We start from the raw sequence: 25,532 nt of genomic DNA, 5'->3' as shown, positions 1-25,532 counted from the left end.
TTTTTAACTAGATGCATAGCCACCCCAAATAAAGACTATATTTCCCATCCTCCCTTTCAGCCAGATGTGGCCATGTGACTCTTAAGTTTTTTCTAGTGAGTTATAAGCAGAAGTTTAATTTCTTCTACCCCCTTGCTCTTTTCTGTGGCTGGAATATGGAGCTGATGACTTTTTAGTTTGTATCAACATTTAAATATTTAAAATAATTTGATTAATGCATTTTATAAGTTTGATTAAGTAAAAAGTGCTTAAATGTTTAGGAAAACTATGGCTAATACAATGAGCATTAAAACCCAAGTTGCAGAGATATCTCTCTCCAGCCTCAGAAGTCTTTTGGATATTAAGATCCCAGATAAGTATGGAAGAAAAAAGTGGTAAATAATTGCATGGATAAATGTATGTCTGTAATGGTTGTTTTTCCATCTCTAAAAGCTGTGATTGAGTTGGAGGTGCATTTTATGAGCTGGAATAGAAGAGAGGGGACACGGTATTTCTCTGGAGAGGGACCTTGGCATCCCAGTGTGAAGGGGAAGTCTTCCTGAGGTCCAGAGCTACCAAAGATGAGCACTCACATCCACATGAGCAAGAACATGTTCTGTTGTCAGAACAGAGAAAAGTCCCACATCCAACCTGGAGCCAATTAGGCAAATTTCTGCCATTTAGAGGAGAGGCTTTGTTCTCATTTCTCACCAAAAAGTATTCGGAAATACTGAGGGCCAGGCTCAGAGCACTTTGCCATCTATTTAATAATAAAGAGACTTATATGGCAAGCTGTTTGCTTCCTGGGCTGTCCTGTACTGGTTCCCAGCACCCTGGCTGAGGTCCAGGACAGGGTGAGGGGTCTGTGTCTGGCCAATGGGTGTGTTGACTTCTACAGTTCTCTTGGGTTGCTCCTGGTTGGAGGAGCCACAGGACTATGGAGGAGTAGACAGTCAGGAGTGTGGTTTCTGGAGCTCCAGGAAGAAAGCAGCACGGGCAGGTGAGGCCCAGGATAGCTGTGTGTTTCTCTCTACACAACCAGGCCTGAGGCCAGTTCTCCAGCAGCTGCTCACAGGAACCCTGCTGGGGCTCGGCTGGTACTGTCTTCTTAGCCATGTCATATCACCTTCTGAGGGCCCCTCTTGCCAGATCCATACCCCCTCCCCAGGAAAATGCTGAGTGTGGTGTGGATTGTGAGGGTTGGGTGGGGGGCCCAAAGCTAGTTCAAGGTCATGACCATGTCCATATGTGTATGTCCATCAACACTCCCCTCTCCTCATTCTGGGCATCCTCAGATTCCAAAACCACGGATAAAGGCCAAGGACTCATTACACCAAAGATCTGCCAGGGCCCAGAGTCAGTTACAGGGAGCTGGACTCTGGTATGCCATAGGTGTGCCATAGAGTGGCAGCCAAGAGGGTGCTCATGGATCTGAGGGGGACCTATAGGGGGTGAGTGTGTATATATAGATGTCTAAAAGGACTGACAGAAGTGTCAGAATTATCTGTGCAGCTTCAGATGACAAGAAAAACTGAGTTTGGTTTGGAAGGCTACTTGGCATTATCTATCAATATTTAAAATGAACGTACCCTTTCACCCGACATGTCATGGTTCCAAGTTATAAATTTACCCTATAGATATATGCACACATCTACATGAAACATTTGTATGAAGACATTTATTGTAGCACTGTTCGAAGGAGCAAACAATTGGAAACAACCTAAAAGTCCATGATTAAGGCACTAGTTTAAAACATAGCACATCTATATTATGAAGCACTTACTGTGTGGCTGTTAAAATGAGCAAGGAGGATTTATGATACTCATACAAAAAAGATTTCTAAGATGTCTTGCTGAGTGAAAAAAGCACTGAGTATAACCTCCCACAGCTTGTGTAAACAGTGGGGAGTATATACACATGTGGCTGCGCATGCACAGTCCGTAATCGGAAAGATACAGAAGAGACTGGCACCATGATTGCTTTGGGGAAGAGAAACCAGGGAACTCAGGGAGGAAGGCACACATCCTTTGGCAGTGTTTGAATTTTTAACTTATATGTATGCATTTCCAAATGTACGAAATATTAACATTTTCAAAAATAGGGCTTGGAATGAACTGTGGCTATAGAGTCCAAATATATGGTCTATACTGTATAACAAGTGATCACCACTGTCTCCCAGCACTGGGGGCGCCAGCATTTGAGAGGTGGACGGAAGGGTGAACATGCAGGTGGAAAGCAGTAAGGGTGCAAATGGAAATGTAGCTGTGAACAGGAAGGTGGCGCTACAGAGCACAGGCCAGGACTCAGCCTGTGAAGAGTGTGGGGTACTCAGAAAGTGATGCTCATATGTATATAAACACTCAAGAGCTTTTGCACCTGATTGCTGTTCCCCTCAAAGTGGTCTTCTGAGAGCCTGTATACTCAGAGGAATCTCTGCATTCAGGACTTAAAAATGTGCCAGGATCTACTGCTTGAACCTTTAGGGTGGTGACACATTCACTGGTGACAAATATTTGTCTACAGAGGATGGATGTAAATACTGGAAACAGTTAAATGTCACTTGGCCACAAATTTGGTGAAAGAAGTGAGAGATCAAGTTAGGCAATTAATCTTTTGGTAAAAATAACAAGGCATAGAATTAAAGCAGACTGCTAGTCTGATGCTTCTCAAAAATGGGCTCTGACAGCTAAGCCTAAAAAGGATGCTCAGAAGATGATGTGTGCCTTGGCAGCATCCTTGGAACGAGGCTCGGGACCCAAGGGGACTACTTGGAAGAAGTCAACGCTCATTTGGACATGTAGGTTCTGTTTGTTTGCAGGAGACAACGGCCCCAGCCCTGGGCCGGGCCGGGAAGGCGATGGGGGCAGCGGGCTCAGCTTTTCTTGCGCAGCTGGCTGTACTGCGTGCGGCCCAGGATGGGCTCCATGACGCTGGGCCGGAAGAAGCTGTCGCTGACCCTGCGCGCGGGCTTCTCGCGGGGCATGGCCGGCAAGGCGGTGCGCGGCGCGGCGGCCGTGTCCACCCGGTCCTCCGCGCCCGGGCCCCGAGCGCTGCGCAGGCTGCCGCGGGACTGCGCAGGGCGTGACGCGGGCTCCGAGCTGGCGGGCGGTGCCCCGGACCCCCTGCGCTCCGCCTCCGGGCTCTCGGCCTCGGCAGGCGGGTTGTCGATCTCCCGGAATTCGCTCTCGGGCTCCATCAGCGACAGCCTGGGGAGCTGGGGGCCGGCAAACCACGTTAGGCCCCCGCCTTGGCCCTAGTCCCTGTGCCTCCCACCACCGCCTCCTCTGTGGCCCTCACGGTCACGCCTCCGGGAGCGGCCATCCGGGGTGTGGGACAGGGATGGAGGGTGCGGGGGAGACCGCTTAGGTCCTGCCCTCCCTGACAGTGTGCACAGTCCAGACCCCCAGGGCAAGGCAGACAGCCACCCTCTAAAGTTTCTGGACCCCTCAGGTCTCCCTCCGAGGTTCCTCAGTGGGAGGTCAGTGGCTTTCCTGACCCTTCCTTGGACCCACACCTTGCCCCTGCCTGGGTCAGGGTACCCACGCCTGGCTCTGTTTTGGGCCCAAGGTGAACAAGCTGGCTGCCAAGACCCCTGCCATGCCTCTTGGTGAGAGTGAGTGGCTGAGTAACCCATTCCCCCACTACCCTCACAGACTCCCTCAATCCTCAGCTCTAAGGGGCCTCCTGCCCTGACCAGCCCTCCTACTGACTGCTCGACCTGTAACTTGCTCTGGAAAGGGACCCAGGGACCCCCAAAGTGATAGTACTGGCACTCCTTGGGGTTTTCCTGTTGGTGACGGGTGTTGGAATTGGCATGGGGGCAGCTGCTGTCCCCTGGAACATAGCTGACCCCGCAGGGTGCCCTGGAAGCCTCCCTGCAACCCTTTCCCAGGGAGCAGCATGCAAACCTGCCAGGTCCTTCAGTTGGGAGCTGAGGGGTGAGGACTTGGCCACTGGGACCCCCAGATTAATGGTGGATGACCTCCCCAGCAGCAGGTGGGAAGGACAGATGTGGGGAAAGGTCTCAGGCCGAGGCCACAGGTCTCTGTACTTTTGGGGCTGCGAAGGCCCCCAGTCAAGGCCATAGTATGTCAAAATGTTCCTGGGGCACTGAGGATCAGAGACGGGAAGTGGGGGCAGCTGCAGCCCCTTCAGTCAAATCTGCTTTGTCTGTCCTTTCGGGGGTGGGGAGGAGGGGGAAGTTTATCCGGAAGGGTAGGGGGACTCACCGGCACATAGTGCACCACCGTGTCCACGAAGTTGTCAGTAACGCCCTTCAGGGCATCAGACAGGGACATGGCCCTGCCCTTGGTGGAGGAGACAGCACCGGCTGGCATGAGATGCAGCAACCTCTCTGCCATGCCCAGCACAGCCGCAGGCGCCCACATCATGATCAAGATGGTGCTCTGGAGGGCCTTCTGCAGAGTGTGCGCCACACCACCCAGGAGGCCTTGTGGGCCAGGCAGGGCTGCTCCCTGGGGGCCAGAGCAAGGTCAGTGCCTCCTCAGCAACTCCCCTGACCCTTCCCCTCTCCTCACCATCCCCAGAGCTAGAGGGGAAAGAACGTGGATACCAAACTGAAAAAACTATTAGCCTGGCTCTTGGGCAGGTCACTTCTGCTCTCTGAACCTCAGTTTCTTCATCTGCAAAATGGGGATGACAATCTCTGTCCTGCCTATTTTATGGGGTTGTTGTGAGGATCCTCTGAGAGAACTTTGTTAGCTGGGCGTTTGGGAGTGAGGTGAAGACCACTGCACCCATGTACTGCACTCCTGGGCCTGGGGGCAAAGACCCTTGTTTCACCCGGGGCCTCTGCTTCTCATCCCCTCGGTGGGCTGTGGGACCTCCAGGTTCCTGCATCCCACTCGGCTTCTGCTCTCTCCCTTACCTCACTGAGCTTGTTCTCCTCCGTCTCTGATTCCTCCTGCTCCACCTCTGTCTCCTCCCCCTCTGTGTCCATCTGGTCATTGTGGTCCTCCTCCCGGGTGGCAGTGAGGTTGTGCAGCCAGGGCACCCACACCTCGCTCGACCGCCGGGACACCACTTGTCTGGCTGCTGATGCGCCCCACTGGGCCAGGCTGCTCTGAGGGCGGGAAGGTGGCAGGCTGCTGGTTTCACAGCCCCTGCTAGAGGCTGGGCAGCCCCAGCAGGCAAAGCCCCTCGCCCCCAGGGTCAGGGTTGGGGGAGGCAAGCTGGGCCTGGCCCCAGCAGACTGTTCTTCAAACTTTTTATGGAGTGGTAACTTACACCCACTAAGGTGCACAAGCTTTAGTATACAGCTCTGGGAATTTTTAGAAACACACACCTGTGTGACCATTACAGATCAAGATATAGACCATTTTCGACACCCCAGAAGACTCCCTGTGCCCCTCACCCAGTCAGTATCACCTAAGGGTGACCACATTCTGGCCTCTATCACCATGCATTGATTTTTCTCATTTGTAAATGGACTCACACAACGTGTTTTCTTTCATGAATAGTTTTAGTTCAACGTTGTGTTGTGAGATTCATCCACATTACTGAGGGTCAGAGTAGTTCCTCCTTTTTCATTTGTGTCATATTCCACTGAATAAATATACCACAATATACCCATTCTACTGTTGATGGACATTTGTGTTATTTCTAGTTCTTGGCTAAGGATAAAGCTGATAGGAACATTTCCGGTGTGTCTTTGGGGGACATAAGCTCTTATTTCTGTCGGGTGGAATTGCTGAGTCATAGGGGATATGTATGTTTAGCTTTAGTACATACTCCTTGCAGATCTTTTAAAGAGTGAAAAAAATCAAGTGGGCCAGAGGATCCCATGGGAGGAAGCTGACCTGGATAGGTGGGCTGGTGTCCCCTGGGGCACAGCTTGGCTCATTTCAAACCCCTAGGGAACCGCACAAACAGGGTCTCCTTGTTATACATCCTTAGGGGACACCATTATTTTCTTTTTAAGATTTTTTTTTTGATGTGGACCATTTTTAAAGTCTTTATTGAATTTGTTACAATATTGCTTCTGTTTTATGTTTGGTCTTTTGGCTGCAAGGCATGTGGGATCTTAGCTCCCTGACCAGGGATCGAACCCACACCCAGTGCATTAGAAGGCAAGGTCCTAACCACTGGACCACCAGGGAAGTCCCTGGGACACTATTATTTTCTATATGAACGGTGGTGTCTGAGGCTGTGCCGTACAGTGGCCCCCACCCACTAGGGGCTAGGCCAGGGCGCAGTAGTTAGTCTAGCCCGCATGGGGAAGTGGCCCCCCAGTGCAGGTGACAGAGGAGAACTACTACTCCTGTATCCCTACTGGAGCTACAGAACCTGGCACATAGTAGGTTCTCAGCAAACATTTGCTTGAATGAATGAGCCAGGCCTGAGGATGCTTTTAAAAGTACCACCCTCTTGATGGCTGAAAAGTGGTTATCTTGTTTGCTGACATTTATGCGTTAATGCTTTTATTTCCTTTTTTTTTTTGCGGGGTGGGGGGGGGTGGGGCTGCTTAGTTTCTTATTAAAGTTCCTATGAAAATAATCCAGGCTATCTCTGCTAAAATACACAGAGAGGTGGAGGTGGGGTGTGGTGGGGAGTAAGCCCTATCTGGGCCTAGAAAAGGCAGCTTTACCTTGGGTGCAGTGGGATGCAAATTAGAAACCTCTAGAAGGGAAACCAGAACCCTGGGGGCAGTCAGAGACACAGCCCAGCTGGGGCTCTCTTCCCAACAGAATGGGTTTTGTGCCTTGCTTATTTACAGATGACACTCCCTAGCGCCTAGAGGGCAGATGGGGGGGGGTCTCTGCTTCCTCACAAGTGGGAGGGCCCACTTGGGAGGAGGAAGGCTTGGGGGGGTGGGGGGGACTCAGAGGGAGAATGGGAGAGACAGAAGAGGGTGGGGGGCAGGACCACCCTAACAAGCAGGCCTGCCCTCTCCCCTTGCATCCTAGAGGACTAGCCCACCACCCCACCTAAGGCCTCTTGTCCTTAGACCTAAAGTCCCCGCCCAGGCTGGAAAAGAGGAAGTTCCTAGGACAGGAGGCAGAATTGGGTAGGGGATGGGAGGGACCAGGCAGCCCACAGACAGGGTTCCCAGGCCGTGGGTCAATCAGAGCTCAGGGCAGACACTCACCAGGGGCGCCACTCCTGGGATCCACATGGCCAGGGCCTGGCCCTGTTTCAGCGCCCGGGCTGTGGTCTGGAAGGTGTGTTGAGAGAGAGTGTTGGCCAGGGCCCCAACCCTGCTCACGAGGTCCGGCTTGGCCTGGGGAGGTTTCTGGGCATGCTGGTGTCCTGGAGCAGGGGCTAGGTAGGAGTTTGTGAGGGGAAGGAAAGGAAAGCTGATCAGAAAGGCGCTGGGCAAAGCTGGGTTGTGTCTAGGGTTGGAAAGTGGTCATCCTAGCTCCACCACAAGCTCGCTGGTGATTTGGGCGACTCACTTTCTCCACTTAAAAATGGGGAGAGAGGGCTAGGTGAGGACGGATCCATCTGAAAATCTTGCTGGGCCATCCCTGTTCCAGAGCAGGGGCTACATGAGCCCTGGCTGCCTCTTCCTAATTCCCAAGCAGCATGGGTGGCCAACTCACTCCCCAGGCCCCCTAATGGCAGATACCTGACTCTTCCTTGGCTGGAGGGAGGAGGAACTCTACCACCTTCTCAACACCACCCAAGGCCAAGTCAGCCCCTCCAGAGGCTAGCTGGCCAGCTCGGGTGTTGGCAGCAAATTCGGCAGTGTCTTTGACCATCCCCCAGGCGAGCTCACAGCCAGCCAGAGCGGTCCCTAGGACTTTGTCTGAAGTGCTGGCGATGGGCACACTGATGCTGTTCCTGGCACTGCGAAGGCGGGTAGAGATGGTGTCCTTCAGCTCAGAAGCAATCTGGAGGAAGTGGGGAGGGGAGTCAGGCATGTGGATCTGGCAGACCCTGAGCCCAGCTTCAGGAAAGCCTCATTTAAAGGGGACTGGCACCAATATCTGGGCAGCTTGATTAAGCTGAACTTAAAAGGAAAAGGGCTCCAGTCCTTCCTGTGCCAACCACTAGATCTCCTGGCTTCTTTGCACCCTGTACCTACCTGTCAATATCCTAACCATCCTTCAAGAATGCCCCCCAAAGTCCACCTCCTTGATAACACCTCATGCACACAAGGCATCTCCTCTTCCAAATTCCTCTGCTGTCTGCTCTGTCTTGCCCTCAGAACATTGCTCACATTCCTATCTGCACTTATGTGGACTTATAGATGTGGTTGATCTTCCTACAGGTTCTGCATTGAAATAATGTCTTTCTCTCCTTTGCCTTAGGAACTCCTCTGTGACAAAGACGTTGCCGTTTATCTGGAAAAATAAGTGAAGAGCATAGGCCTCAGAGCCAAATAGACCTGCTCTCATGTGGCCTCCACTTAAGGCTGTGTGGTCAGGGGGAAGTCACTAGTTTTCCCATCTGTAAAATGGGGATACCCACCCCTATACCAGAGGGTTGACAAGAGGATTAAATGAGAGGGCTCTATAAATCATATGTCATGACCCCTGTCATAGGGTAGGGCTCAGTAAATGTTTGTGAGATGGGTGGTAGTTTGTCAGTGAGATGGATGGCGTCTGAGAGTGCAACTTATTCCCCCAAAGCACCAGACATGGCCCTTACCATGGCAAATGCCCAATGAATAGCTATCCAGGTGAAGTGACACTTTCAGTCTCATGGTCCATAAAGTGTTGGATCTTGAGGACATGGGACTGCAATCCTGGGATCTGACGAGTGTGACCCATGATCTTAGGTGGCTGTAGTCACCAAATGGTCCAATGTAGGCCAAAGAGCAGGGAATCAGAAGCAGTGGGCCCTACCCCAAGCTCCTGTTTGAGTTTGCCTCTGGGCTGTGCCTGCTGGTTTCAGAAGCCTGCCTTCATCTGGCCCCACAGGGAGAGGAAGAAGCTCATCGTGTGGTCTTAGGGACAGGCAGCTGCCACCAGCCTTGGAAGGCATTTGCCACAGAAACAAAAGACTCACATTTATGCATCATGGGCTCGTGCCCTCTCAACTGGGAGGCAGTGACAACAGAATGTGGGGAGCCTTAGAGAAGAGGGGAGGGGCTCACCTTTTCAGGAGGATACTGGAGGGCCGGGATCTTTTCCTCCAGGTGGTCCAGGCCTCGGCAGGCCAGCTCGTTGGCAGCTATGACTGGAAGCAAAAGGCCATGGTCAGGTGAGCCCTGCCCCCACTGTGAGAGCCCAGCTGGGGCCTCTGTGCCAAGGAAGGCACCTTGGAGCCCTCAAAACCCCCAGGCCTGCTACCCCCAAAGCATCTGGGAATCTGAGGCCCTCTGCCACCTTTAGCCACCATCCACTGTGACTCCTGAGAGCAGGATGTTTTCCCTCTGAGCAGGAGCTCTGGAGTCATGCAGATCTGCACTCAAAGCCCAGCACCTGCATCTGCAGTGTAGCTTCAGGCAGGTCACAACCTGGCTGAGCCTCAAGTTCCTCACCTGTAAAATGTGGATTAATGTGGACAAACCTTGCAGGGCTGTCATGAGGAGGAAGTGACAGAACCTTTGTGAATCACCAACAGATCCTGGTCTCTCCTCCTCCTACAACCCCTGTTTGGGTGAGCGCTGGGTGAACACGACGGGGGAGAGCAGAGGTGTCATGCTGGAGGGGCAGCCGGGCCCTAGGGTGGGAGCAGGCCTGGCACTGCTTAATTCTAGAGGTGAAAGGCTGTTCTAGAGTTCCAGATGGTCCATGGCCCTTCCTTTTAACCTCTAGGAGTGAGATGGTCAACACTGGGAGAGGGTCACAGGGAAGAGAAAGGGGCAAGTGCCAGAGGATGCAAATGTTCCCGGGAGATACTGCCCAGGGGCTGCCGAGGACATCAGCTCTGCAAACATGACCATGGAGATCACAGTTTTAAGGGATATCTATATCTTCTCTTTCATATTTTCTTTCTCCAGATATCCCAGGTTTCTTCACAAAATTCTCAAGCAGCAGAGAGCCCAGATGACTTGGCTGACTTCTGATTGGGCAAAATGAGACCCAGGGAAATTACTTAAGGAGTTTGCAGGCAGGGAGGTGGACCCAGGCCCAGGTCGTCTTTATATCTGTCCTCTCCCATTTGCTGTGACAAATCCTCAGATACCCATAACTCTGTAATCAGGACTGTGGCAGGTCCTAGACTTCTGGAATTTCCCTCAGCCCTGTCAAGAGCCGTGCCGTGGAGACCATATTTTCCGACGGGGCAGAACAATTTGAACAGGGGCAGGTCTGGTAAGTTGTCCTCACCTTCAGGGCCCTGACTGGTAGCTCTCTGCTGCCCCGGCCTGTCATGGGGCCAGTACCATCACCTGCTGGACCCAGAGGGCTTCCCCTCTCCCTCCTCTCCCCCCATCCCTGCCAGGCTAGCCCTAGTGCCCACTGCCACTGCCTCTGTGCCAGACTCTGCTAGTTCCTGCTGCTGCTGCTGGATTTGGAGCCAAAGTGGGTGTCTGGTCTGCCACGGGCCCCCACTCCCACCACCGCCCTCATAGCTCTTCTGCCCACCCCTTCTCCTGCCAATTATGTGGCCCATCATTGTCATCCTAGGAAAATGCCAGCTGGGCTACAGATGAGGCATCTATAGATGAGAAGAGACCTATATCTATATTTATATCATCTATATCTGTAGATGAAAAGACTATGTAATGGGATGTAGATAGTCAGGAAGGCCGTCAGACAAACAAAAAGGCAGACAGACAAACAAGCTATCAAAAAGACTGACAGACGGACAAAAGATTGGCAGGCAGGCAGTGAGCATCAGTGAACAGGCAGACAGCCTCCGAGTGCCACAAGGACTCACACTGGGTGGACAGCCTTCGGACCACCGGCTCCACGCTCCAGGCTGCCAAGCTGGTGGCGCTCTGCACGCCCTTCTCGTAGGCACTGCATACAGAGGTCACCAGGGGGTGGGCTTCCTTGGTGCTGGTGTAGGTCTTCTGGAAGCACTCACAGGTGCTGCTCACCACCGGCAGCTGCAGGACCCGCTGCAGCACGTTCTCCTGCTCCTGAAGGAAAGCAGGTACTGAAGTCATTCCACCTCTTCCTCCCACCTCCTGGGGAGGCAGCCCCACGGCCATGGAGCCCATTAGGGCTGGCCTGGGTCCAAGTGACCTAGGAGGAACCCAGACTAGAGAGGTCTCTGGAGGCCCCACAGGGAAAACAGGAGCCAGGCTGCCATGCTCTCCTGGTCACAATCCTGGCTCTGGAGAGCTACTGGGCAAACTCTGGCCTCCAGGGGCCACCCCCCGACCTGCAGCCACCCCACTTAAACTTAATGGTAGGAGCAAGTGGGTCGGCGCACCTGCCTAGAGTTTTAGTCCACCTTGGATTGGTAGCTTCATCTGAACGTCTTTCTGGTCTTTTTGGGAGACTGCTTCCCTGCCTCCAGTGCTTGTCCCACTGCCTAGGATGCTCCCCTTCCCTCCCACAGTCCCTTCCATCTGGCAAAATGTCACTCCTTCAAGACACGGCTTGAGCATCGCTTCTTGTGTGAAGCTTCCTGACTCTCCTCCTTCACATCAGAAGCCACCACTTCCCTCGCTGGGTTGTTTCCGTATCATACATGGTGCTCGTCTTGATCATGTGTGTACTTGGCTCTCTCCCAGGAGACTGTCGTCTCTGTATCTCCAGGGCCTAACCTAAAGCCTGCACAGTAATGTCAGCTGAATAGGTGAATCACAGTCAGGGCTGCACCTAAGGTGTTAAGTTTAGATCTGCCCAACCGTACAGAATCACAGAATCTTAGGCCTCCAAGGGCCTCTGTAGCAAGAGTGCTTCCCACGGTCCCTCTGGGAGGCTTGTATTTGGACGTCTCCTTGCATGGAGCTCACCCCTCATAGAGTGGCCTATGCCCCTTGTTGGACAGCGTGGCTGAGCTGAAATCCGCTCCACTCTGCCCTGTGTAACAATACTGAGGAAATCTGTTTCATCATTCATGGGCTGCCCTTTCACACACTTGAAGACAAATATTTCTCCCTTTAGCAGTCCCTTCTCCATTCTAAATAGCTCTAGTTCCTTACTTAGCTTCCAAGCGGCTCAGCACCCTGATCTGCTGATTCCCTCCTCTGTACACACTACAGTTTGACATCGCCTTTCTGAAAAATATAGCACTCAGACTTGAAGACAGCGTTCCAGGTGTGGTCTGAGTGCGTGGGGTATAGTGAAACCATCACCTCTCGTTATTGGGGTGCTGTGCTCTTATTAATGCATTCTAACCTCAACAGCAGGCACTTAATTAAACCTTAGGTCACCTAAGAATCTTAGTGGAGAAACACTGATCTTTGAGGTAAAAAAAAAAAAAAAAAAAGTGGATTCTAATCCTGCAGAGGGAAACAACATTTACTCAGTGCCATTATGCTCCAGGCACTGATTGGGGTGCTTTCGTGATATGACCTCATTTAATTCTAACAGCGACACTCTGAGGTCAACATTATCACTAGCACTTTGCCAATGAGACAAAGACTCAGAGATGTGAAGTGACTTACCCAAGATCACACAGCTAGTAAGTGGCACTGCCAGGCCAACTCAGGCCTGAAACAGCATGTCTGAGATTTGCTTCAAAATAACACAAAGGGGCTTCCCTGGTGGCGCAGTGGTTGAGAGTCCGTCTGCCGATGCAGGGGACAGGGGTTCGTGCCCTGGTCCGGGAAGATCCCACATGCCGCGGAGCGGCTAGGCCCGTGAGCCATGGCTGCTGAGCCTGCGTGTCCAGAGCCTGTGCTCCGCAACGGGAGAGGCCACAACAGTGAGAGGCCCATGTACCGCAAAAAAAAAAAAAAAAATCATAAGGTTGGGGAATGAATGGGGTGAGGATTAAGCACAATTGTCCATGGATTATGGTTGCTGGGGCTAGTGAAGGGTATTATATTCTTCTGTCTGTTCTTAGGAATATTAAGAATTCTCCACATAAACATCCCAGGTCTGACTCAGATGTTCGAGCTCTTTCTGTAGCTTTGAATATGCACTGTTGCATAGTTCTGCTCTAAAGGTGAGGACCTAGCTTCTTCTGTTTGTAGGCGGCTGAGTTAGAAGACCCATCAAGGAGACCTGATGTACACTAGACAGCAAGCTACAATATTTCAGCTTTTGGTCTTGCAGGTGAGTTTGAAATTTGAACTAGAAAAAGATTATGACTGTAAACAAGAAAACATTTCTTTAACATTTTGGACAGAACCTTCAGGAGTTGTTTTAGGAAAAGCCAAAGAAGGAGAGAGGTCCTGGGATGGCAATAAACTATCGATACCTCTTAACTATGCACTTGACCATTTTATGCCTCTCTGTGTTCTATGATCCAATAAAAACCTTAACATGGCGATTCCTAGTACAGAGGTTAGTTAAAGCCTAACTTGGGACAAGATGGGTATTATATGGGTTCACAATTTTTAAGTTTCACTATTTGAACTGTACCTAAATTAGAGAGGCCTTGCCAGGAGGCATCAGTACACCTAAACGTGTCAAACCACTCTGAGTCACACTGAAAACCAGGTCAGACACACAAACTGGACACACTGCCCCTCTAACCCCTTCCCACATACATAATGTGCACCGTGTAACTCTAATAAGAGGTGCCATTTACATAGACTACACCATACAAGAAGCCTCTGGAGTTACAAAATGCAGAGACTCCGTCCTGAATATACATTTCGCCTGGGTGGACAAAGCATGGGCTTCTGTTTCAGGCTTTAGAATATAGTAGTTCCCTTCCTCTCCTTTCCCTCCCAGCCAATTTTTCTGTGCTTTTTCTCCAAGGTACTTAGTTTTCAATAGACATCTTTTTCCCCCCTCACATTCTCTAACAGCCTTCTGCAAAAGGTAGTGAGGGCAAGAATAACTAAGACCTAGTGGTCAATGAGTTATGAATATAATCTAGACATATCTTGCTCTAAGCCCCCTGAACTTCTCCTCCCACCTCCTTCCTCCCCTCAGAGTTGTCCACTGTCTCATATAAGCCCAAGTTACTTACAGGGCGGTCTTCATCCAGCAAGGTTGGACCCTTGTTAACTGCCATCGGAGCTCTTCAAGCTGCAAAGCAGAGGGTTCCAGGTCCATGAGGAAGTCCTCAGCCTGAGATCCACAGGGTCAGTCCCCTACCTCTCATGGCCATCAGGGGGGCCCAGGCTGTCTGGGAACTCAAGTTCCCTGAAGAGAAGGTATTTGGAGGATGAATGTCACAGACAAGTGGCTAGTTCTTAGAGTCCCATAGGGATGAGTTGTCCCGCAGCCTACTTGTCAAGACCACAGTTTCTTATAAGGATTCAGGGTAAGAAATAAAAAATGAAAGTAGCTTTAAGAGATAAGAGGTTGTAGATGTTTAGGAGCTCTTAGATGAGGGTCCAAAAGAGATGAACAAAGTTTCAGATTTAGTCTTTTTTTTAATGAAAAATTTCTGCATTAATTCCTCTCTTTTTAAACAAGCAAATCTGCCAGTCATTCCCTCTGTGCTCAACCAGAGGAGAAAGTAGTCATTCTTAAAACCAGCAATTTCAGCTCTGTTCTGGAAAACTGGTGGCCCCAGAATATCTACTCTACACTCTTGGTCATTCACCCTGAATAATCTCTCCCTTGGTGGTTTCCCTGCAGGCCTCTTCATCCTCAGTAAAATTCCCAGAAGACCCTTACCCTCAACTTCTTTAATTCTCAGAAACAAACCAGGTAAGGTTGTCCCAGGATCCCCATACTCACTCCAGCTGATGCCACCTCGGTCCCACGGAGCCCGGGCTGCAGAGCGTCTCCTCCCGTGGAAACAATTCCAGTTGCTCTGGGGAGTCTTGAGCAAAGCTACTAACACCTCCCAGCTAGAGGAGGGCAGAGAGGAAGAGAAAGCTGGGTCATGGTTATTTGACCCAGTGTCCCCTGGGCACATCTTAACTTCTGTAAGGAGGCTTAGCCAACTAGGAGGTAGATTGCACAGCTGTAGGAAACCAGACTCAAAGGAGTTATTATTCCATGAGATAGCTGTTCTGTAACATATTTCTGGCCCCCAGCTCTCGAGAAACTGTTTTCCAGAAAGAAGATTTGGGATATGTGTCATTAAACTCATAAGCTCTAAAGTTTTATAATCTTTGGCTCCTTTTCCATTAGAGGGTCCTACGGAACCGTTTTCAACCCATTTCCCTCATCCTTATTTTTTACTATCAAGAATGAATTTTGAACAGTAAGATTTAAACCCACACAGGAACACAGTTTACCTGAATGCATTAGTCTTTGATTATGAAGATGAATTGCTCTCAGTGAAGAAGAGAAACAGAGCTGTGGTTTACTCCTTGGCAATCTAGGCTTTGAGGGAGCAATTTCAATCTCTGCAAAATCCTGGATTTCAAGAAAGTTTATTGAACTCTACCTGGTCTAAGATGCCACCAGAATATGCAGTGGGAAAGCCAACTGGATTTTGTCAAGTTTGGAAAAGTGACAATGTTGACCAAGGTTCTGTTACTGATCAACAGCATCCAGACAACCACCTATCACCTCTCATCCTTTCCTTAGCGATGAATCAGGCAGGAGCCCAGATGCTAATTCCTGGCTTCAAAGATGATGGAGGCTGTGGTTTTCAGCCATCGTTTTCAGATTGTTTAATAAGGGCTTTTTAATTAAAATGGGTAATAGGACAAAACTTTTTTTCCTTATTTTTGTAGAATCGTATCTAGTGTTGACCCTCTGCTAAGTTGTATACTGTGGGCAATAGAAGAAAGAGGCAGGGAGTGGGGAGACTGATACAAAGGATCTATTTGGGGTTTTTTTGGTTTTTATTTTTGGCTGCATTGGGTCTTCGCTGCTGTGCATGGGCTTTCTCTAGTTGTGGTGAGCGGGGGCTCCTCTTTGTTGCAGTGCGCGTGCTTCTCACTGCGGTGGCTTCTCTCGTTGCGGAGGTCAGGCTCTAGGTGGGCGGGCTTCAGTAGTTGTGGTGCACAGGCTCAGTAGTTGTGGCACGCAGGCTCAGCAGTTGTGGCTCGGGGGCTCTAGAGCGCAGGCTCAGAGTTGTGGCGCACGGGCTTAGTTGCTCCACTGCATGTGGGATCTTCCCGGACCAGGGCTCAAACCTGTGTCCCCTGCATAGGCAGACAGATTCTTAACCACTGCACCACAAGAGAAGTCCCCAAAGGATCTATTTGTGGTAGATCCTTTGTATCAATCCTGTATCTAGGATACTGATAAAGCAGGAGAGGGAGGAAAGAGTCAAGCAGAGTCTCCAAAAGGAGTAATAAATATGTGATACGTTTAATACTTATTGATCCAACCTAGGCTTTTAAAATATAAGACAATAATGGAGAGGAAGAGAAATATCTAAAAAAAGTGGCCTCAGCCGTCACCTCACTTAAAGATTCAGGACAAATTATCTATGAGGCTGTGTCGAGAGAGTACCCTGGGCCAAAGGGCAATGTTAAGATTTTGAAGCCGTGGCTTTGGACCAGAGGGCATACAGGGCTCTGTGCCTGAAAACTCTGTTGACAAAGCTCATTCTTTGGCCGCTTCAGCTGGGCGTCCAGGATGTGGGTGAGAGGTGAGAAGTAGTGAAAAGGTCTAAGGGAGTCCCTCAGGAAGGGTCCACTTTCCAGCAGCAGCTTGAAGGACACAGTTACCTTGTTTTCTTCCCCATCCCTACATGGCCCTCCCAACCCTGTCCAACTACCACATGAGCACGGGGACCTTGGTCATCTTGTGCACAAATGGATCCCAAACAAATCTAAGAATGGCACTCAAACATTCGTTGTTGAATAAACAAATTCTCAGGCAACAATGTTCAGTTGTCAATGTGCTGGCCCATACATCTGTTAGAAATGTCTCTGGACAAATATTATATGATATCACTTACATGTGGAATCTAAAAAATAATACAAACAAATCTATATACAAAACAGAAACAGACTCACAAACATAGAAAACAAACATATGATTACCAAAGGGGAAGGGGGGTAGGGATAAATTAGGAGCATGGGATTAACAGATACAAATTACTATACATAAAATAGATAAACAGGGCTTCCCTGGTGGTGCAGTGGTTGAGAGTCCGCCTGCCGATGCAGGGGATGCGGGTTCGTGCCCCGGTCCGGGAGGATCCCACATGCCACGGAGCGGCTGGGCCCGTGGGCCACGGCCACTGGGACTGTGCGTCCAGAGCCTGTGCTCCACAACAGGAGAGGCCACGGCAGTGAGAAGCCCGTGTACGGCAAAAAAAAGATAAACAAAGATTTACTGTAGAGCACAGGGAACTATATTCAATATCTTTTGTAATAACTACAAAAATATTAGGTTTGTAATAACCTAAAATGGAAAATAATCTTAAAAAATACATATATATCACTGAATCACTTTGCTGTACACCTGAAACTAACACAGTATTGTAAATCAACTACATTTCAATTAAAAAAAAAAGAAAACAAAAAATACTCTTAGTAAGAATACCTACCATTTGGGGTGGGGATGTGCAGGGAGGAGAGAAATAGGTGAGGGAGATTAGGAGGTACAAACTTCTTACAGTTACAAAATAATTGTGTCACAGGTATGAAATGTACAGCATGGGGAAAAGAATAAATATATAATATCTTTGTTGACAGCTGGTACCTAGATTTATCATGGTGATCATTTTGAAATGTACAGAAATATTGAATTACTATGTCGTGCACCAGGAACTAACATTGTGCTGTAGGTCACCTTTACTTCAAAAACAAACTCATAGAAAAAGAGATCAAATTTGTGGTTACCAGAGGCAGGGGGTGGGGAGAGGGGAAATTAGATGAAGGCAGTCAAAAAGTACAAACTTCCAGTTATAAGACAAATAAGTACTAGGGACGTAATATAAAACATGATAAATATAATTAACACTGCTTTATGTTATTTATGAAAGTTGTTAAGAGAGTAAACCCTAAGCGTTCTCATCACAAGGAAAAAAATTTTTTTCTATTTCTTTAATTTTGTATCTATGAGATAATCGATGTTCACTAAACTTACTGTGGTAATCATTTCATGATGTATGTAAGTCAAATCATTATGCTGTACAACTTGAACTTACACAGTACTGTGTCAATTATAGCTCAGTAAAACTGGAAGAAAAAAGACGAAATGTCTTTGGTTTTTAGAATCCCTCATGAATGAATGTGGAGGCCTGGAGGTGGGGAGGGTTAGTTATAAAGGACAAAGATGCACAGGGAAGGAGGTAACAGGGCACCATTAAGGTTTTCACAAATTCTAGAAGAGGTGGCATTTCCCAAGCTCTCCACCACCCACCCTAACTTGCAGAGGACAAAACTACCAAGATGGACACCACTGTAAAATGCCATCACAGATTCAAGGCCAACTTCTCCAGGCAGAATCAAAAGCACCCCTGACAGGGATGATATAGAGGACCCTCTCCTGGCTAGCAGTCTGGATGAGACTGTCTTAGAGGGCTCTTTCAACCTGGACGTTCTACATTTAAATCTTCCTTCAACCTTTTCCTGAGCTTGGATCTTCCAGCCAAGAGCTTATTTTACCAGAACTCACTCTACCAACTATGTAGACTCTGATTATCTTTGGATCACCTTATCTTTAACTCTTCTCCATTCCCAGAACACATTCACAGATACATGAATAAACTTTGTCTATAAATTTATTAGACATAATTTATTACAGTAGAAGATCTGGACAAAGTAAAAATAGTTAAATTTTTTATTTGCCCTGATCTAGCAGCTTTTATTTCTCTTAAAATTCCCGAAATGTTCTTTCTCAAATCCCGTATCTTGATTGGTCACTTTAGAGAGCCAAGGACCTGAGTCTACTTTTTAAGAATCTCAATCACATTTATGGGAAATTTACTTAGTGCACATTTCTTTTCTCCTTTCCATCCAGTCCTGTCAGATGGCTTTACTGGCAGGACTGACACTGACCTCTTACCTGATGGTACCCTATTTCTCTACCTCACTTGCCTCAAATTAAGAGGATCTGTAATCACAAATAAGAACCCAACATCCAAGATGAGAAGTAGGAACACGAGCAAGTGGCATCGACTCATCGTTCTACTGTCCTCTTCTCTTGCCCCTTACTGCTCTTCTCCACCTCGCCCAACCACCCTACAAATATGAACTCTGATTTATTGTCGAATATAGTAGAATTTCATCGTATTCGTGAAATTTCTTAACTGCACAAATTTTGATGAAAATTAACGTGTAAGTGCCCAAAATGTTATATGGTTTTAAATAAAACAATCCTGCTGGTGGATCTAGATATAGTTTTAATTTCTGTAGAATAGAATATAAAGCACTGACCAACAAAGGTTCTAAAAAAGGCTTTTCGCACAGGATTCTGGAGAGTCTTGCACTTCCACTCAATCAGGAAGGCAGTGAAATATGGAAAGAGCACTGGATTGGGAGTCAGAGAAATGAGCTTCTGTCCTCAGTTTTAACCTCAAGTCTCCTCATCTGTCACAGGGAAACCTGCAGGCACCAACTGTAACTTTCCACATTATTTGTACCTCAAGTCCTTTCTATCTGCTTCTGATTTTTTGTTTCCTTACTGCACTACCTAAAGACACAATTTATACCATGAAGGTGCCTGATGCACTTCTGATTTTACTACTAGACAGAGGAAAGACAGGAGCGCAGTGATGTAAAAGCCAAGTTAAGAGGCTATAAACCCAGCTCTCCTCCATCCTGGCACTGGCAGCTATGGAGGAAGTAGGATAACTGATCAGAGAATAAGGGGCCTCCACTAAATCTGACAGAGGGTGTGTATCAGACCTACTGTAGTTGGGCAAAAGTAGTGAGGCACATGGCCCAAAAGTTAGTTATATTAGTGTCCACTTGTTAGTTTGGATCTTTTTCAATTTTTCTCTTAATTTTTATCCATTCAGCAACCACTAAGTTCCTAATATGCACATAAAAGATGCTCGATAAATGTTAGATGAAGGAAAAATACTCAGAAATTCAGAAGCCACTCCAGCACTCTAGAAAACACATAAACCTTCACGTTCTTCCTTCCACCGTTCTTGGCCCCACCTCTGTTCACATCACAGGTCACTCAGTGCTCATGTGACTAAGTCCGTAAGCACAGTATGACATGGCTGTGCCTAATGCAAATGTCCATTTCACTAACAGGTTGTCTTCAAAGCAGGTACTAGTCTTCAGCCTGAAACCACCTCAGCGGGTCTTCAGTTTCATCTGAGGATACGCCACAGTGATGATGCCTGCTATAGAGGACACAAGACCTCCAAGGCCTATGATGCCAGGATTGGACTTATAGATCCCCAGCTGGTCCAAAGGGTTCAGGATATCACAGAAGTTCTTCACTGTGTCCAGGAGCAAGGGAGGATGCTTCTTCAGAGATCGGAATAAGAGAAGAAGAAAGGACTGGAGCCATTCTGTTTCCTCATCAGCCACGCTATACACAAGAGGATCCTGGGATGGTGATTTCTCCTTCTTTGCTCTGTTGTGTGCAACCTGTTCCATTTGCAGGGAGATTTCATACAGATCCCTGACCAGGCTCAGCAGAAGAGAATAGTAGTAATGGCGTGCAGCCCACATTCGCCATTTCTCTTTGTTAATGCCAGAGGCGAGCCCTACACTCCTCACAAAAAGCATGGTGTCACAGATGAAATAAATCACACGGTTCAGGCTGGCTAATATTAGGCAGATGCGGGGCACTAGGTCAGTGGCATGAATGCTCTGCTGAATCATCTGTACAGCATGTACCACATTGCCTAGTCTGAACCCTGCAAGAAGAACCCACAAGAGTTAACAGTTATTTAATCAGTATGCAATAGGATTTTACAGGCAGAATCCCTGTATCAGGGTGAGAGGTCAGCACTGTTTTTTTAACAACTGACCGTCCTCTGAGGCTCAGTCTTTGCTCAGGAAAGGAGGACTATACAGTATGTTAAGGACACCTAAAATGATCCTGGAATGTAAAACAGACAGTGACTCTTTAAACTTATTGCCTCCGTTTCAATGACTAGATTAACAATGATTTACTACACACTTTAGGCAAAGGTCAATCATAAGTGTGGATTGTTACATATGAATATCACCAGCTATACTTGTTTAGAAGGAAGGTACTGCAAATTATATGAACTCCAGATGCAACATTCTTTTGGAGAGTCTGATACCTTACACTGTACTTACTTTCCAGTTAAAAGATTGCTTTAAAAAAAAATACCATTGTCATACTGCCATTTCTCTGGTCCAAAGCCCCTTTGGCTCCCTACTGTCAAAAAGACAAAGTAGAGATGGTAGGATTTAGTGGATAACACAACTAATAATACTGTCATATGTGACTCCTAGTTCAATTAAATCAACCATTGCAAGGGCATGTCCTTTATCTGAGCACGTAGCTCCATTAATCAGGGATGCATCAATCAATCAATATTTACTGAGCACCTTCTCAGAGTAAGTCATAGTCCTAAACATTATGGAGGATACAAAAGCACTACTTTTCCTAAGTGACTATATCTTAGACTCAGCAAACACTCAGGAAACTTATGATCTCAGAAAAATGTTTTGTATTATTTTATCAAAAATAACCCAAAATATGTAATGAATAATCCTGGGTTCCAGTTCTGGCTGTTGCACTAACTTAGTGACCTTGGGTAAGTCCTTTCTAGACTTCAGAGACTAGTGATCTTTAAAGGACCTTTGAGCTCCAACATTCCAAAGAGCCTGAGAACTTCTAATCTTGGCTTTCCAAGCCATCCAGAAAAGCTCCTTCCCATCCCTCTGCTTGAAAATCTAAGTCCTGTCTCCACCAAACTAGTTTTCTCATTGATCCTCAACACAATGGTTTGCCCAGAACAGTCCTGAGCCTCCACTAGAGGAAACCACCCTTCAAGAATGTTCTCCAGGCTTCCCTGGTGGCGCAGTGGTTGAGAGTCTGCCTGCCGACGCAGGGGACACGGGTTTGTATCCCAGTCTGGGAAGATTCCACATGCCGCGGAGCGGCTGGGCCCATGAGCCATGGCCGCTGAGCCTGCGCGTCCGGAGCCTGTGCTCCGCAATGGGAGAGGCCACAACAGTGAGAGGCCTGCGTACTGCAAAAAAAAAAAAAAAAAAAATGTTCTCCTAATCCTTCTCTCTCTTGTCACACCTCAAGTTCCACCTCCTCCAAACATCTTTCTTTTTCTCTACCCTAACCAACATATTTGGTACTAAATCTTAGATCGTTATACCATGTGATCTTAGTTCTCCCATAAAGCTCAGGACTGTATCTATATGAAGCAGGTACTCAAAGTGAATTAAATGAGTACAAAACACTGACCACTTTTTGGCATTAACATGAAACAATCTCATAATTGACTTAAGAAAATGTATCCATCCATTTCCCCTGGCAATCCCTTAAGAGAAGGGAAAAAGGCAGGGGGTCGAGGATATAGCTATTCTATTCTTCGAGGGTTCCCAGGAGCCAGAAGCTCATGTCAAAGATTGCCAGAACATTTTGTGATTCTAGGAACTAAAGGTGAACTAACACATTGCATGTCCCACTGATTATGATTAAGCAGAAAGATATGATGTAGCACCAAATGTGAACATAGGAGGGTGTTTGTGAATGGTGTGCAGCGAAACATTCAATCTTTTTGGCCTGTTGTTCCATAAGGGCAGCCTTACTGGTGAACTTCATCAATAAAGTTGATTGACTAGAAAATCATGACCTAGGAAATATTTTGTGAATTACAAGGTCTGAGGATTCTAAACCAGGAGCCACTGTCCCTCAAGGGACAGGGTACTTACATTTACGGCCAGTGCTCACACTGGACTCCAGTTTCTTGAGCTTCATAACAACCTCCTCTTTGTCAGCTTTAGACTCTAACAAATATCTAAGCAACATGCATGTGTACTGAGTGGCTCTGAAATGGAAAAAAAATGAGGAGAACGATTTACAAACCAAATAAAATTTGACTCATGAAGTAGGGGAAGGAGAAACATGTCCTGCTAAAAGCAAAGTTTCCAAGACAATTTCTCATGTAGCAGCTCTTACAAGAGCAAAATTCTGCAGCAGTCACTCCACAGGGCTAAAGGGTAGAACATGTCATGGAAATGCAACACAAGGGTAATGAAAGAAAACTCTGCAATAATACAGTGAACAGCTCCTCAGAAGGCCTCTTGCTGGTACAGAGAAATGGATATAGTCAAAGCAGTAAACTGCACAAAAATCTACCTCATGTTAAGTCTGCAAAGATCCATATTCTTTATTTCTTCCAGTGTAAATTTCTAAAAGATTTTCAGATTTCTAAAAGGAAATTTTTTACCAACTACTTATGTGACAGGTCACACACTCAAACCAGAGCCAAATGAAAAGTCCACCATTTTCATATTGCTTAACTTTTTATAAAAGGACCAAATACACACCAATAGTTAAATAAGTACAGATTTGTCTTTCAAAACTAATTAGTATTTTATATAAAATACAGACTCCTGTTTAATAATACTAAATATTCAATAAAGTGATTATTGTCATGAGTACAAATAGCAATGCCTTACCAACAGAAACATAATAAAAAATTTTATATCACATAAACATCTAAATGCATTTGGGAGTCTAGTAAATAAAGTAGGTAGATGCCTGTTTCCTACTGTCCTGTAACTGCATTTGAATCCCTTTATGCTATAAATATTATTCTCAATAAAAATATAGCACATTTTCCAAAATGGTGAACTTGTTACTGTGAATGAAGTAAAAAGAAAAAATCTCTCCTTCTCTTTTTCTTTCTTTTTTTTTTTTTTGCGGTACACAGGCCTCTCACTGCTGTGGCCTCTCCCGTTGCGGAGCACAGGCTCCGGATGCGCAGGCTCAGCAGCCATGGCTCACGGGCCCAGCCACTCCACAGCATGTGGGATCTTCCCAGACCGGGGCACGAACCCGTGTCCCCTGCATCGGCAGGCGGACTCTCAACCACTGCGCCACCAGGGAAGCCCTCTCCTTCTCTTTTAAGTATGCTTCTTGGATAGAGGGCTCAAGCTGGTCAGGTCAATGAATCCCCCTTTTTCAGATCTGGTCTAATAATAGGAATGTGTCCAAACACAAGGCATTATTTTCTGAATGCCAGTGTGTTCAAAGAAGCTATAGATCACCAAGGGGATTAGGAAATGAATACTAGAGATCTCACATCTTGCTGAATAAGTATATCTTAAACAATTATTTATTTATTTATTTTGCCACACCACACAGCATATGGGATCCTAGTTCCCTGACCAGGGATCGAACCCGTGCCCTCTGCAGTGGAAGTGCGGAGTCCTAACCACTGGAACGCCAGGGAATTCCCCTAAACAATTATTTATTAACCAACCTCACTGATAAAATTTGCAGGGTACATTCTAAGTACATTGGATTTGTAGGCTTCTATTTTAATGAAGTTTGTATATAATGCAACCATTTTGAAAATCTATCAAATTAATTAGAAAGACAGTATGGCTTGGTAGTTAAATAAGTGGGCCCCGAGTCAACTGTGTGGTTTTAAATCTCTCAATTCAGTCACTTAGTCCCTATTAACCTCCTTCTGCTTCAGTTTTCCCATTTCACAGAAATGGGGATGATTTAGAGAATTTAACCTAATAGGGTTGTGTTGAGGGTTAAATGGGTTAATAGTTGTAACACACTGAGAACAATGTCTGGCATTAAGTCCGTTTCCAAAAGTCTCATAATTATTGGGGTTACTACTGATCTGCGTGTATTAGCACTTGTACACCCAGAAGAAGGAAAAGCTGTTAAATAAAACTGCAACTGTGACTAATTTCTTATTATTGAGCAAGACTCAACCAAATTCCTAAAAGAAACATCATGAATTAGTATTAAAGCCGCAATCTCTTTAATATTTTCGTGTACCTTAGAGGTGCAGTAGTTCTTTCTGAGGCTCTCCACACTATTTTACAGTTCACAAAACTATTTCACATGCGCTATCTCAATGAGATATACGGGACAAGAACGGAAGATAAATACAAGTGTTGGCTTCGCTGGTCATAAATGTCAACCCAGAGATTCTCTTAAACAATTCCTCGTTAGAATGTTGGGCGGAGAAAACCCAGTCTTTCTCAGGTTAGGAGAGGAGGGTTCATCGGCTGGTTTAACTGCCAGCGCCCCCGAAGTGGCTGCGGGACTTTCGGGCACGAGGCTCGGGACCGGACGCGTTGAGTTCGGCCCAGCCCCACTGAATTTAGGGTGAGGAGGGGCCCCAGGACCACACTCCCTCCGGGAGCCGGCAGCGTCCTTCCTGCTTTCGTCCACTGGGCTACTACCTCCTTCTCCGGATGCCGGAGAACAGGAAACCTTGTACCGGGTTGAGGGACGGGGAAGGGATAGAGGCCGCGGGCACCGGACTCACCTGAAGAGTCGGTCCCGGCCCTGGGTCTGGTTGGTGAAGCGGATGAAGGCGTCCATGGCACCCAGCCCAAGGACAAGAGTCGCACTGGGTTCTTTTGCGAGTCCTCAGGGGCTGCTGACGGGTCCCCACGGAACTGCCGGTCTCTGCCACCCAGAGGAGCCGAGTCTTCCCACCCCCGCGGGGGCGGGCGCACTTTCCGAAGTGCAACTTCTCGGGCTTCCGGCTTGGGGCCGGAAGTTGTGGTTACTAAGGCAACGTCAAGCTGCCGGTCCAGGTGAGCAAAACCT

General features: G+C 47.6%; 2 protein-coding genes across 7 annotated transcripts; both read right to left on the bottom strand.

Moving 5' to 3' along the window:
- Positions 1–1,647: 1,647 nt before the first annotated feature.
- PLIN1 (perilipin 1) lies at positions 1,648–25,327 on the bottom strand. 5 transcript variants are annotated; one of them, XM_082619623.1, is made up of 11 exons: positions 25,246–25,327; positions 15,158–16,015; positions 14,652–14,764; positions 13,933–13,991; positions 10,771–10,975; positions 9,041–9,123; positions 7,568–7,832; positions 7,088–7,260; positions 4,868–5,062; positions 4,209–4,454; positions 1,648–3,193 (listed from the first exon to the last, which is right to left on the bottom strand). In XM_082619623.1, exons 4-11 carry the CDS (start codon positions 13,975–13,977, stop codon positions 2,852–2,854), a joined length of 1,554 nt encoding a protein of 517 aa, XP_082475749.1. In that variant the 5' UTR covers positions 13,978–13,991; positions 14,652–14,764; positions 15,158–16,015; positions 25,246–25,327; the 3' UTR covers positions 1,648–2,851. The 5 variants fall into 5 exon arrangements, with proteins under 5 accessions (XP_082475749.1, XP_082475753.1, XP_082475752.1 ...); XM_082619627.1 differs by lacking the exon at positions 4,209–4,454; XM_082619626.1 differs by lacking the exon at positions 4,868–5,062.
- PEX11A (peroxisomal biogenesis factor 11 alpha) lies at positions 16,608–25,386 on the bottom strand. Of its 2 annotated transcripts, XM_082619628.1 has the most exons (3): positions 25,246–25,386; positions 22,658–22,773; positions 16,608–20,649 (listed from the first exon to the last, which is right to left on the bottom strand). In XM_082619628.1, exons 1-3 carry the CDS (start codon positions 25,299–25,301, stop codon positions 20,078–20,080), a joined length of 744 nt encoding a protein of 247 aa, XP_082475754.1. In that variant the 5' UTR covers positions 25,302–25,386; the 3' UTR covers positions 16,608–20,077. The 2 variants fall into 2 exon arrangements, with proteins under 2 accessions (XP_082475754.1, XP_082475755.1); XM_082619629.1 differs by lacking the exon at positions 22,658–22,773 and having other exon boundaries at positions 25,246–25,318.
- Positions 25,387–25,532: the final 146 nt, after the last annotated feature.

This window comes from Mesoplodon mirus, assembly GCF_964341445.2.
Source record: "Mesoplodon mirus genome assembly, chromosome: 4".
NCBI lineage: Eukaryota > Metazoa > Chordata > Mammalia > Artiodactyla > Ziphiidae > Mesoplodon > Mesoplodon mirus.
Note: the sequence above shows the minus strand (reverse complement) of the source record. Positions and strands in the feature narration are given on the sequence as shown.

What these genes read in the sequence shown, in the direction of transcription:
- PLIN1 (XM_082619623.1), bottom strand. Translation starts at nt 13,977, where the DNA reads ATGGCAGTTAACAAGGGTCCAACCTTGCTGGATGAAGACCGCCCT. An exon ending in AGGAGAACAAGCTCAGTGAG is followed by an intron (nt 4,455 to 4,867) that starts GTAAGGGAGAGA and finishes TCTGGCCCCCAG; the next exon opens with GGAGCAGCCCTGCCTGGCCC. An exon ending in CGGTGGTGCACTATGTGCCG is followed by an intron (nt 3,194 to 4,208) that starts GTGAGTCCCCCT and finishes GCCGGCCCCCAG; the next exon opens with CTCCCCAGGCTGTCGCTGAT.
- PEX11A (XM_082619628.1), bottom strand. Translation starts at nt 25,301, where the DNA reads ATGGACGCCTTCATCCGCTTCACCAACCAGACCCAGGGCCGGGACCGA. An exon ending in GGCCGGGACCGACTCTTCAG is followed by an intron (nt 22,774 to 25,245) that starts GTGAGTCCGGTG and finishes TTTCCATTTCAG; the next exon opens with AGCCACTCAGTACACATGCA. An exon ending in TGTGAGCACTGGCCGTAAAT is followed by an intron (nt 20,650 to 22,657) that starts GTAAGTACCCTG and finishes TTCTTCTTGCAG; the next exon opens with GGTTCAGACTAGGCAATGTG.